Source organism: Labeo rohita, chromosome 1 (genome assembly GCF_022985175.1).
Source record: "Labeo rohita strain BAU-BD-2019 chromosome 1, IGBB_LRoh.1.0, whole genome shotgun sequence".
Lineage (NCBI taxonomy): Eukaryota > Metazoa > Chordata > Actinopteri > Cypriniformes > Cyprinidae > Labeo > Labeo rohita.
Window position 1 is genome coordinate 42,329,202 of NC_066869.1, and position 14,556 is coordinate 42,343,757.

Consider the following 14,556-nt stretch of genomic DNA (forward strand, 5'->3'; position numbering starts at 1 on the left):
GTGAATGTATTTTGGCTACTGAACTCTAGTGTTCAGTACTTCCAGCAAGCATAACGTAGCATTTATAAAGTGAATTTGCAGAATTATGTCAAAACCTGCTTTTATGAGAGTAAGAACATCAAAACAGTAGAGCCTCTGTTAAACGGTGTGAGATCTAAAGAATTTATATCAACATTTTTTAAATAAAGATTGTAATTAATCACAGATCACAAAAAAAAAAAAAAATCATGGCCTAGTTATTAACTTGCATAACTTCTATGAAGACTTCAAGTTTTAAAAAACAAAGCAAAACAGCTGAACAACAAAGTAAATAATACTTTTCATAACCGAAAACAATGTGGGTCATTTTGTGCATGCATGACAAATTAGAAAGTCAATGTGTTTTTGCAAAGAGCTGTTTTAAAAGAGAAATACGTTTTGAAAACCTATTCAAGGCAGTGCATCAGGAAGCAGATGTACTTTTAATTTAAAAAAAGTTGAAGTTATAGCTTTGGACTTTTCTTCATCTCTTTTAGGAAATGGATTCTGCTGAGTTCACGAATGAATTTGTTTCATTAGCAGGAACTAATGAGTATTTTATAGAATGAGTTTAAGTTTGAGAATGAGTTTTCAGAGTTTACAGTTTGGGCTTATAGAATGCTCTTCATGAATAATGTCGACTCTGGTGTACCATTAGGACAGGGAAAAAATTTTTGTCTGAACTATTTTATGCTTTAGATAAACTATTATGGATAATATATGGAAAGTAGACAGTTTAAAAGAGTTAGTTCACCTAAAAATGAAAATTCTGTTACTCACCTTCATGTCGTTTCAATCCTGTAAGACCTTCGTTCATCTTCGGAACAGTCTTCGATACCCAACGTCCTTACTACCTTTCTTGGCCTTAAATGTAGAAAGCTCTCAAATTTCAACAAAAATGTCTTAATTTGTGTTCCGAAGATGAACGAAGGTCTTACGGTTTGGAACGACATAAGGGTGAGTAAGAAATGACTGAAAATTTTATTTTGGGGGAAAATATCTCTTCAAAGTCACTATCTAATTTATAAATCCATGTGAATAATTGTGAATAGTTTTTTTTTTTTTTTTTTTTCAAAATGTCTTAACTCTGTATTCTGATGAAATGACCTCCACAAGCTCTAATTCAGATCCACCTCTATTTTTGAGTGCATTGCTCATAACATAAAATTAAAACATTAAGCGATGGATAGGACCAAGTCCTTACCATACTTTTTTTTTTTGTCCTGATAATTTGTTATACTCGACAGTAGATCACAATATGCAAGAGGTCTGTCACTCTTTCAGTTTCATCTGAACTCTAAACACCTTATATGCCTGTTAAAGTCATTTTAACTTGTCTGTCTTCTGAGATTTTGCCTTTTTTGAGTGTCTAACAATTAAAGTCATAATTGACAAAATCAGTTGAATTATTATTTGATTCCATTGCACTAAAATTATTTAAAATAACTAATTTTAGTTGCCAAAATTAATATTTACTTGTCTGTTACCACATACAAAATGCACTGCCAGAACAGTATAAAAAAAGTCAGATTCATGCACTTGTTTGCATGCACTTGTCTTTGAAGTGTAATTAAAATTAATTAATGAATAAATTAATTAAATAAAATAACAGACAAAAAAAAAAAAAAAAAAAAAAAACACAGAATTTTTTTTTTTTTTCATGCTTTAGACATGTCCCAAATTTACACTTTCACTTTTTATCAATTTAACACATTCTTCATAAATAAAAGTATTCCTTTTTCCAAAAAAGAAAGAATACAAATTTGCTAAAACTTTTAATGGTATATTTAACGGTGTATGTTGTTAGAAAAAGATTTCAATTTTAAATAAATGCTGTTCTTATCTTTTTTTTTTTTTTTTTTTTCTTCCCCAAATAATGCTGAAAAATGTATCGCAGTTTCTAAAAAAAAAAAAAAAAAAAAAAATTAACCTGGACAACTGTTTCCAGAACTGATAATAAATCAGCATAATAAAATGATTTCTGAAGGATCAAGTGACACTGAAGACTGGAGTAATGATGCTAAAAATTCATCTTTGATCACAGGAGTAATAAGATTTAAATCTATATTAAAATAGTAATTTTTAATTTATACTGCAATGATATTTCACAATATTACTTTTTTTCTGTATTTTTGGTCAAATAAATGCAGCCTTGATGAGCATAAGAAACTTCTTTAAAAACACTTAAAATCTTACTGATCCCAAAATTTTGAACAGCAGTCTAGGAAATAGGGTTGCTAGAATTTTACACTTTTCAAAAATAATTATAAATTATAAATGACTCACTTAATTTTGTGATATTTTGTCCACTTGAGGTGGCCAATCAGCATTTTCAAAAGGTTAAGTGTCCATTTGCTGAAAATGAAAATTAGGCTTTTATTAGATTTTCAGGCCCTTTTTGTGCCCTGTTCATCTGTTTTTTTTTTTTTTTTTTTTCTTTTAAATACCTGTCTCTCTCTTCTTACTTTCTAACGATTTTGTTATAGAAAACCTGAGGATTTGTCCAGGGAGGTGATACACATTCAACAGCGAGAACTGAACCTGAAACAGCAGAACTACACACTCAATAGCAGGTAAATACACACATTCACATGCACTGAAAAATATAGATCACTGACTTTGGGTCTTAAAGGAGAAGTCCACTTCCAGAACAACAATGTACAAATAATTTACTCACCCCTTTGTCATCCAAGATGTTCATGTCTTTCTGTCTGGGGTCGTGAAGAAATTATGGTTTTTGAGGAAAACATTTCAGGATTTTTGTCCTTATAATGGACTTCATTGGTGCCCCAATTTTAAACTTCCAAAATGTAGTTTAAATGCAGCTTCAAAGGGCTTTAAACGATCCCAGATGAGAAAGAAAGGTCTTATCTAGCGAAACAATGGCTTTTTGTTTTTGTTTTTTTGTTTTTTTTTTGAAAAATAAAAATTTGTATAGTTTTTAAGAACAAAAGCTTGCGTAGCACAGGCTCTGGGATGTGAGTCCACGACACCACAAATCACGTCTAAGTTCGTCTGGTACTCCGGCTCAAAAAGGTAGAGTATGGCGAAAAACTCCATGTCATTTTCTCCTACAACTTCAGAATCATCCGACATTGTTGTACCTTTTTGTTTGTAAACAGCGTTTGACTTACTTGCACTTCCTTAGTCTTTGCGCATTCACTTTGTAAACACTGGGTCTGTAGTTCCGCATGACCTTTCGACGTGATTCAATAGTACATAGTGTCGTGGACGTGCATCCCAGAGTCTGTGCTACATGAGCTTTTGTGCTTAAAGTAAACTAATTTTTATTCTTCTAAAAAAAAAAAAAAAGACAGATCGTTTCGCTTGATAAGACCCTTCTTCCTCAGCTGGGATTGTTTAGAGCCCTTTGAAGCTGCATTGAAACTACATTTTGGAAGTTCAAAATCAGGGCACCAATGAAGTCCATTATATGGACGAAAGTTTTCCTCAAAAACCATAATTTCTTTACGACTGAAGAAAGAAAGACATGAACATCTTGGATGATAAGGGGGTGAGTAAATATTTTGTAAATTGTTGTTCTGAAAGTGGAGTTCTCCTTTAAATTGTGACTCCTCACTCACTGATTTAAGAAAGTTGTCTGGAGGAAAGTCAGAGACTTTTACACTGCAGTTCCAAAGTTATTTCTTTTATATCGCAGATCTAATTGTAGGTATGAACTGAAGCAAATTCAGATTAAATATTTGATATAGTTGAGCCCTGCTGTCACTGTATGATTTGTAAGATTCGACATACTCTGTAAGAATTGAGATGGACAGTCTCTATTGAACCTTCACTCGTGAGCGACAGCTCTACTCCAGAGTGTGTGATCTGTCCCTCCAGCGATAGATTGGGACAGACTCTCTCTCTCTGTCTCTCTCTCAAACGACACTATGTGGGTTCATGTCTGTTTTTGTGCTTAAAAATGTCATTATTTGACAAGGCCTCTAATATGGGTCTCTTTTCATCCTGTGCAGTTCTTTCAAAGGCAGTAATGGGGTCTTTTCTTGAGTTTTGCCGGCCAGCATTAGCCGATCTCTTTGATGCTCTTTCAGTCTATCTCTGGTCTCTCCCTCTCTCTAATTGTCAGACGGTAATTGGTCGATGGGAGTTGGTGCGTGTCGGCGCTGCACGGCTCGTCACTTGAGCAGTCAAGTCAAACGAAACTCTGACAATATCAGATCTCACTAATGAGCTGAGTGTTGAGATTCGGCTAATTATGAACTATGATGTCGTCTAAAACAGCTTTGCAAAGTAATGAGTCTGCTGTCATTTCTTCAAGTTCTTCTTGGAAGAAGTTGGGGCTGTCTGGTTCTTTCCAGAACCTTTTCTTTATATTGATAAATTTTTAATGTGTTTCTATCTGATATGGGCCTATTATTTGCAAAGCAACCCACCTCTGGTGAGTGGAGGGTGCCAAGAGTGTGGAAAACAATACTTTTTGTGAATCTTTGGTTCTTGTTGTTAATTTCAGACTGTACTTGAAGTAGGCTTGGATCAATGTCCTATAACATTTTGGTTTCAAAACAATAATTGCCTGTGGTTCCGCAGTTATAATACCTAATCAATACCACTGGCAACAAATACCCATACATATTTTTGGTTGACTAATGCAATCAAAACCGGAGGTGTCCATACATTTTAGTAATTTGGTGTCAATAAATTACAGTGTACAAATTAACAATTTTTGTTGATGCATTTGGATAACACAAATACCTGATGATGTGAATTTGCAGTAATTAAATGCATTAATATACCATAATACTAACAGCACACAAGTAATTCTCATCATTTAAAAATGATTTGTCAGATTGTGACTTATGAAATTGCTTATTTCATATTAGGACTGAAATCTGACAACAGTGATATCATGTTTTGCATATTAAGCATAGTTTGCTTTCAGTGAAAGCCAGCTAAATCTGTCAGCCATATTTGCAACACGTCCAGGCAGATATTTTAGACTTGTATGACGAATTTCTATCTATGATAATGGGGAAATACTGAAATTTTAATATTTTGTATTACGTATTTTGTATCCGTGTGTTGTAAATGTTGTTTCTTGCATCCAAATAGCATTAAAAAAAAAGAAGCATATTTCAGGTGGGTCCCAGGTTGGGTTTTTATAAGAACCTGAACTGCAGTGAATCCTATACCAATTGGTGATTGGCTCTGTTATTTATATAAAAGAGTACTTGTAGTACTCAAGTCGTGTGGAGTAGGGCAGGGCAATATAACAAGAATGAATCTCTCAATTTTTCCTTATTTTGGTGATAATTCAATCATATATGTATGAATATATATTTGCATTTCATACTAAAAAAATTAAATGGTGATTTGCACTTGAACGAGCTACGGTCCAACCAAAATTTGTTCAGACACCTTTAACATTTCTCACATTATCACAGTTTATTCACTATAGTTTAGAAAATGGTAATAAAATAGGACAAGAACTCAAGAATTAAGCTGTCAGAACAAATTCATCTTGATAATGTCAGGTAACTTTGATAGAAAAGTATGTAAAGGATCACAATCAGTCAATTACCAAGCAATGCTTAATTTTGTTCAGTCTGTGGTGTATAAAGGTCACATTAGCAATTATAGAAAAACACGCAAACAAACATGGTTGGATCGAAGTGTCTGAATAATTTTTGATCCTTAATGTTAAAGTGCCCCTATTATGCCATTTTAAAGGTTACTAATATTGTTTTAATAGACTCCCAAAACAGGTTTACATGTATGCAAGGTCAAAAAACACTTCAGTTTTTTCCAAAAATAGATTTAATTTTACCCCATTTCTAAATGATTCCTAAATGACTCGTGCGAAGCAGTTCGAAGAATCAGTCTCTCTAAACCCCTCCTTTCCGTGAGCCCTCACTGCTGTGATTGGTCAGGTGGCGCAGGCCTTTATGATTGGTCTACCGCGTGCAGCGTGTCGGAAAACGAAACGCTCATTGCCATAACTGACTGACAGCCCTGGATACTTGTCAATACATAGAAAAGATGACATCGATTTTACCATAACAATTCCAGCCAGAGTCTGACGATGAAACGGTTGAAGTGGCTGATCGACAAGTTAACACGGTCTACCGTGGAAAGTGCTCGCAATTTGCTTATGTAAGCGAACCGGGCACACCTCTATGTTGTAAACTTCAACATTGAATAATGCATTAAGCGGCTTTCACACCGAACGCGGAAAGCGCTGCGCTGGTCGCTGGGTTCAGTGCAGCCCTTCAGAGCACAGCGACAAAAGTTTATTTGAACAACACATTTGAACTTCGAACTTGCGCGTCCGCTTTGGTCGAGACCGAAACAAGCCGTCCTCGCGTGGCGGAAGGCATTGAAATGAACGGGTTTCATAGCACAGCGCTTTCCGCATTCGGTGTGAAAGCCGTTTCGTGCGCCATCCTTTATCATCACTTAAACTAATGAGACAGACAGACAGTCAAGCTGCATCAATCACAAATTGTCAGACTACAGTGGGTCCACAGCTGAACAACAGAACTACACAAGCGTGATTTAGCCGGTTAGCAAGACATGTGCAGGGTTGTTACACAACATAACATACACGACTACGCTAGAAAATACAATCTTTGTAGATTCATCATCTTTTGGAAGTGAATATAAAACAGTTTTACTCACAGCGTATGATACAGCGTCTTCGTATAATGTACATGTAAATTTCCATGTGACGTAAACCCCATGGAAATGTATGGGCGGGCAAGTTGTTCGCGACGTAGAACGTGGGTGGACATTATGCAAATCTGTTACTTCGTGACGTGTGGCCGTAACAGAAAAAGATTCGAAATCCTGACGACTCGTTTAGGCAAATGTGAGTCGACTCTTTTTTTTGATGGACAATAACTTTATCAGTCGTGCACTGTCGGCTTCACAACTTTGCAGATAGTTTATGTTCACATACAGCTACATGACACACTGCATGAAAGATCATATTTGAAAACGCATAATAGGGGCACTTTAATCACTTTTACTGGTATGAACAGGTATGTACACTGTATGAATCATTTTTGGGTATATTTATGTCACAGTTTACTTTATTTTGCTCTCCTCACTTACATAAATGAACAATAGTCTCCTGCACTCACTAGTAAAAGAAAATGTCAAAAATTATATCTGGTGTCTGAATAATTTTATGGTTTGACTGTATTTTTACAGAGTACATACAAACTGTTTACTGCAAAATCAGCACTTGTTAAAAAATAATAATGACTATTATTATTATTTTTTACTAACTGAAAAATAATATTTATTAAAAATAATAATGATAATAATAATAATAATAATAATAATAAAATAGTTTAATAAAAATAATAATTTAAAAAATAATAATGACTATTATTATTAATTTTTACTAACTGAAAAATAATATTTAAAAATTTATTAACATTTAAAAGTCATATGTACCAAAATCAAATATGCGATAAAAAAAAAAAATTTGAGAAGGAAAAAAAAGTGTGTTTTCCTACAAAAAGTTGTGATCGCTGGAAAACAAAGCAGTTGCTTTTTATATTGCAATTAGGACTTTATTTCTAAGAATTTTTTGTTTATTTTGAAGTTTAAAGGCAGATTTTTGTTTCTAAGTGAAAGTTGTAGAAACCAAATCACTAATTGTTTGTTTTAAACTGCTCTTTATGGTCAGAACCTGCAAAACGCTTCACATTTTTCCTTAACAAAATAAATATCTTAATAGAAACATTAGTTTCTTTGTTTTTGCATGTTCTAATGAATAATATTGTTTCAAATATTGAAACAGGTTTGTGTTGCCTGACTTTGACATGTAGTTTACAGTGCAGTCTGCAGTATTTATAATATTACTTTTTTTTTTTTTTTTTTTTTGGTCACTTAGAGATGCAAAATTTAGATATAATAAAATAACATAATTTAGGTCATGATAACCATATTCAAACCACACATATAGCACCTCAGCTTCAAACAATCACAAATGATCCGAGCCGAGGAAGAAGGGTCTCATCCAGCAAAACGATTTAACAATTTAAATACTTTTTAATCTCAAACACTCGTCTTGCCTTTCTCTCCATGAACTGTGTATTCTGACTCAAGACAGTTAGGGTATGTTGAAAAACTCAGATCGTATTTTCTCCCTCAACTTCAAAAATCATTTCAAAATCATCCTACATCACTGCAGAAGTACCGACCCAGTCTTTGCAAAGTGAACATGCAAAGAAGATCAAACACCCTTAACCAAAAAGGTAAAACAGCGAGAGAGGACTATTTCGAAGTTGAGGGAGAACATGAGATAGAAGTTTTTCAACATACCCTAACTGTCATGAACCGGAACAAACAGTTAAAGCAAAGTAAGACAAGATGAGCGTTTGGCATTAAAAAGTATATAAATTGTATTATTTTTATTAAAATAACAGATCGTTTCACTAGATAAGACCCTTCTTTCTCAGCGGGGATCGTTTACAACCGCATTTGGGATCGTTTGAAGCCGCATTTAAACTGCACTTCGAAAGTTCAAAATCGGGCCACCATATCAGTCCATTATATGGAAAAAAATGCAGAAATGTTTTCCTCAAAAAACATAATTTCTTCACCGAATTTAAGCGAAGTAAACGCATCTGCAGTAAGCTTGCGCTGAGCTGCTGTTTGAACTTGAGCTGAGCGGGTAAATGGTCTGTGTGACGCTGTTCAAATGAGTAGTGCCGTTTCTATCCTCTTGTGGCGCATAAACATTATATCAAACATTTATCAAACTCTTGTTATTGTTTTGAGGAAAATTTTATCACCATAATTATCATTGTCATTTTATCTCCCAGCTCAAATTGCAAAATTGCTAATATTCAATCTATTGCTCAGCCCTACCCTAAGCTGCCATATAGTGTTGAAGCTTCCTCAGTTTATAGCAATACGAGTGCACAGACTTCATATCTAAACAGCCTTTGGCTCAAAACGCAGTATTTTTAGGTTGGTATATCAGTGAGTGGCCTGTCATCACACATGCCTTATAATGTGCCAGTTCCAAATGCACTTGCCCGCATTGTTGCCTTATTTGAGTTATCTTATTCGCAACCATTGAATTGATTTACATAGACATTGACCTCCCTACTCAATCTATATCTGTGTATATAAAAACCCATATTGCTAGTTTTGTATACAACCATTTGTAGAGATTACCCACCATTAGTGAATGAGCCACTTTGCTGCATGACGGTCTGTTATTATTGTAATATCATGTATTTCCTGTTTTGTTGCCGATAGACATCAGCAACATGTTGGATGCGTGTTGGCAGGTAAATCTTCTCATAAATAGGCTACGATATGCACCAGACGATAATCAATATGGAGGACGTACCCTCAGTTGTTTTTGTGATCATTTTCAAACCTTTAAATAGAAGTGCAGTGGCTGTGAATTATTTCCTTAATGGAATAATGTGATGGACCGTAAAATCACCCTCGTTGCATTGTAATGCAAGTGCTTATAGGTGCCTTACATACATGTGTATGTGTGTGTTGGCGTGCATTCATGTGGTCCACTTGGTTGAATCACTCCATTAAGCTACTCCTCCTGTGTTGAAAAACTGGGCCAACTAAATCAATTACCCCGTTCACTAACGAATAGAGGCAATTTGCATAATAAGCCTCAGTATGTGCTGAGGTCATATTGATAGGAGACGAGGATGGTTTTGTGATTAGATTGTGCATTATTGTCTTATTGACCCTCCACGGCAGGCCATGATGATTTTCATTACAGCTCAAATTGGGCTGGATAGTTAGCATCTGGAAGAGATGAGAGGAGTTAATCAATTTAGCTATGAGGACACACACACATACATACACACATGCTGACTCGCTCCTGCAAACGCCGGCCCACACAAACTCACCCGCCCTCTTCCTACAAACAAATTTCCCTTGTCAACTACCTCCAGAAAGCACAATTACATCCACCCGTACAGTCTTAGCACTTTCTCTCCCTTTAATCCAGCAGATACAAAGACTCGCACACACTTTTCCAGCACATTTGATGGAATTGAACTCTTGCTGTGGGTAATTTCTCTCACTCTGCAAGGTCAAGTGGAAAAGTGCTCTTCCAGTCAAAGTCTATCTGTATCAAACATCCTTCCTTTATCTTCAGGAGACACACACGCACACAAACAAACAGCTTCTTCTCATAGAAATACGTGCTGCCATTTTGCTTACTGTTTTGATGTCTGTTATTGTATCTTAGCAGTGACACCACATAAGAACAGCACAACAGCAATATCAAATACAGCAATATCAAAAATGTAGAAAGTGTAAAATTGCGCAAATTTCGTCACCTGGCGGCAGTTTGGTAAGTGTTAGAAATGCCAGATAATGAGATCAATCTTGCTAGATGCCCTCAATTCACTGAAAAGCAGAGCTGTAGAAGTGAAATATGGAATTGCTTTGGTCCGTCTCCTTGTTATATTGTCTGTGGTTTTGCGTCAGAGTATTATACTTAAAGTTGTCATGAAATTGTGAAGTACGTATGAGAGGAAAGAAATGTAAGAAGAGGATTTGGTTTCTATCCAGTGGTTCTTGGCTGAATCAAGATGAATTACGTAGTCAAATCAAACAAAAAATTCCACATTTATGTTTTTAAGAAGTCTCTTCTGCTCACCAAGCCTGCATTTATTTGATCCAAAGTACAACAAAAACAGTAAAATTTAGAAATATTTTTACTTTTTAAAATAACTGTTTTCTGTCTGAATATATTTTCAAATGTAATTTGTTCCTGTGATTTTAAAAGCTGAATTTTTTAGCATCATTACTTCAGTCGTCAGTGTAACTTGATCCTTTAGAAATCATTCTAATATGGTAATTTGCTGTTCAAAAAAGATTATTATTATTATTATGATTATTATTATGTTGAAAACAGCTGAGTAGAATTTTTTTTTTTTTCAGGTTTCTTTGATGAATAGAAAGTTCAGAAGAACAGCATTTATCTAAAATAGAAATCTTTTGTAATATTATAAATGTCTTTACCATCACTTTTGATCAATTTAAAGCATCATTGCTAAATTAAAAAAAGAAAATACTGACTCCATACTTTTGAATGGTATGGTGTATGATGTTACAAAAACTTTATTTTTTAGCAGATAAATGCTGATCTTTGGATGTTTCTATTCAAAGAATCCTGAAAAAATGTTCTCAGCTGTTTTTAAATATTGATGATAATAATAATAATGTTTCTTGAACTGCAGATCAGCATATTAGAATGATTTCTGAAGGATTATGTGACACTAAAGACTGTAGTGATGATGCAGAAAATTTAGCTTTGATCACAGGAATAAACTACATTTTAAAATATTCAAATAGAAAAGTTATTTTAAATAGTAAAATGTTTTTTTTCTGTACTTTGGATTAAATAAATGCAGGCATAGTGAGCAGACTTTAAAAAACATTAAAAATCTTACTGTTCAAAAACTTTTGACTGGTAGTATATGTCTGTGGGTATATATAATTATAGTTAGCGAATGGTATTGCAGTCAGTACTTTTGACAACACTAATAGTAATACTTGTATCAAATGACAGCGTATGAGCATTTGTTTAACTATACTAAATTTCACCATATCTGACTAGTTGGTGAATCTTAAGCAAAGAATTGTAATGAATATGGATTAATCACCATCAGACATGCACATTCATTCAACTTCACCAGGGGGTGTTTTCAGGGCTGTTTCTGGGAAATGCTTACTGCTCACTGTCTTCCACATAACATTGTGCCATTTCCCAGAACGGCCCAGCAACAAAGAGCATATATTCAGCTGTGAACACTCACAAGGCAGCTTTTATGTTATAAGGAAATGACCTTCCAGGAGATGCAAGTCTTTGTGTTCTCCCCAGAGCTGCTGCATCCTAATGTTATTCTGCCGTTTTCTATCCTCTTTCAGCATTCGCTCTGTGGAGAAGGCCCGCGCTGAGATCCTCCCTGAGATCGCTCAACTGCGTGCCAAAGCTCAAGAAGAACAGAAGAAACGAGAGAACCAGGACTCGCTTGTCCGTCGCCTGCAAAAGAGAGTCTTACTGCTCACCAAGGTAGGAAAATAGTAATAAACAAATTCAACTACTGTCGTCAAAACAAAAAGGATTCATACTTTGTAAACATACTATACATTTCAGAACCGAAGGCTTCCTCCCCAGTGCAAAGTGGCTACATTTCTCGCTAGAGCTATATATATATATATATATATATATATATATATATATATATATATATATATATATATATATATATATATATATATATATAATATAAATATAAAAATATAAATATAAATATATATATATATATATATATATATATATATAATATAAATATAAATATAAATATATATAAATTAAATATTAGAACACTAGTTATATTAAGTTACTATTAATTAACATTTAGTCTCCACACACCTGACAGCAATCTATAGGTCCACAGACCAAAAAAAAGGTCAAAACTAAACAACAAAAACAAATCCCACACACTACAGAAATATGCAAAACGTATCAAAAAAAGTTATTCGCATGACCTCCGTGAGTTTTTTTTTTTTTTTTTTTTTTTTTCAAAATACCTTTTTATTTTTAAATATAATAGTTTCATCACACTTTTTTTTATTATTTCATTTAAAAAGAATAATAATAATAAAATGCAATAGTAACATCACTATTATTTATTTTATTTTTTTTAAGAGTTATATTTAATGGGTCACACTATGTGAAGTGGGAGGACCAAACCAAATCTCCACGTGCTCTTATGAGAACCAGGCTGAAAAACTTGTGCACCCCTGCCTAGAAGACCTTTATTCATCATCTCTCCCTCCACTGCATGCAGCTAAAACTTTGACGCTTCGAGAAGTTCATAAGGACATTGTGAAAGAAATCCATATGAATAGAGCAGTTATTTGTAAACCAATGACATTTGTTTTCATACATCAAGTACGCACTCGATTCAGATGGATTTGCGATATCTTTATGAATTTTTGAAGCACACAAGTTTTGATTGTGTGGACTTTAAGTGGAGAGACTGAAATTTGTGTTTTGAAGATGAATGTCTGGAATGACATGAGGGTGAAAAAATGACTAAATTAAAATCTTTGTGTGAACAAACCCTATAAGGAATGTGAGAATAGTCTAATATCTCAGTCTCATAGGCAGTGTTGGCGGCCATAACTCCTTTAGAAATCTAGAACGTGTCCTCCTTCCTGATGTCAAGTTCTCTCCAAAGGCTAGGATGAGATTTAGATAAATCACTGGAGTGGTGCCTTATTGTGTATGCGAATAATACTCAGGTTCTTTGTTTGTCAACAGCTTGGTAAACTGGTAATTAACAAAGGCTTCAATAAACTCCTAAACAGGTGATATTTGATTTAATGAGGTCAATGTTGGAGTGTAATGATGTCCACACTAAAGACATTTATGCACCTCCAGCCAACCAGTGTGGAAGCTGCTCTATACACACTTGGAAAATTAGAGCTGTCAGAACAAGTAATTAAGAGTAAAGATAAGCAAGCACGCTCATATGTTTCTCTATTATTCAGTTGTTAATTACATTGGTGGTATGCTCAGTTAAATGCTTGTCCAGTTAATTCAAAGTTAGGCAGTAATAGCATTGCACGACTTTTCTACAAATCTAATTTCAAACAAAACAGCATTTAGACACGAGAAAGAATTTTGTCAGTTTTATCCCAATGCAATTAATTGTATTTTAATCATGATCACACTTTGTGCTTCTCTCAGTTAATTAAGAGTAATAGTCTTCATTATTGGCCTGCTGGTTATTTATCCTGAAAACATTTTTTTTTAATTTGACATTTTCATTATCTTGCATTGCTGACAAGACTCCATCAGCTCATGTTTGGGGTTGCCAAGAGTTTAAATCCCCCAATCAGAGCTTTTCTCTTATGATTTCTGTGCAGTGTTTTACTTAATCTTCACAACTTGGCAACCATGTGCATGCACACACTTTTAAAAAAGTGACTCTTTTCGAGTGTAAGATAAATAATAAATCAGGGCTCTACATGTGGTAAACCCTGAATATAAATTGGCATTCTTATGATTTGTGTGTACATAAATGTGCAATAATTCTGATGTAATTAAAAAAAAAAAAAAATTCTAAATGAAAATAATTTGCTTTTTTTTTGAGCACATAACAGTGCTCAAAAAAAGCACATTTTTTTGAGCACATTAATCTTTTTTTCATTCATTTTTTTTAAAGATTTATTTTTTGGTGTTTTTATGCCTTTATTTAGAGAGGACAGTGTAGTTGGACAGGAAGTGAAGTAGGAGAGAGAGAAGGGGCTGGGATCGGGAAAGGTCCATGAGCCGGGATTCGAACTCGGGTCGCCCGCAGCGCAATGGCGCTATATGTCGGCGTGCTAAACGCGAGGCTATTGGCACCAACTGAGCACAATAATCTTGATTGCCACATTATCTTGCAGCCATAGTCAGTTCAGTATTGTCCAAACTTTTGACTTGTTCTGTATATGATGATAAACCTGTTTACACACACAGAGTTTCATAGAACTAATAGAATCGACATGCTAGAATCT

At 34.3% G+C, this 14,556-nt stretch overlaps 1 protein-coding gene across 1 annotated transcript in view; it reads left to right on the plus strand.

The window, feature by feature from the left end:
• mad1l1 (mitotic arrest deficient 1 like 1) overlaps positions 1-14,556 on the plus strand; it is a 73,032-nt gene that overhangs the window by 12,631 nt on the left and 45,845 nt on the right. Inside the window, exons 11-12 of the mRNA XM_051113590.1 lie at positions 2,505-2,591; positions 11,914-12,058. Coding sequence (XP_050969547.1) covers positions 2,505-2,591; positions 11,914-12,058 — 232 coding nt within the window. The remainder of the gene's footprint in view (positions 1-2,504; positions 2,592-11,913; positions 12,059-14,556) is intronic.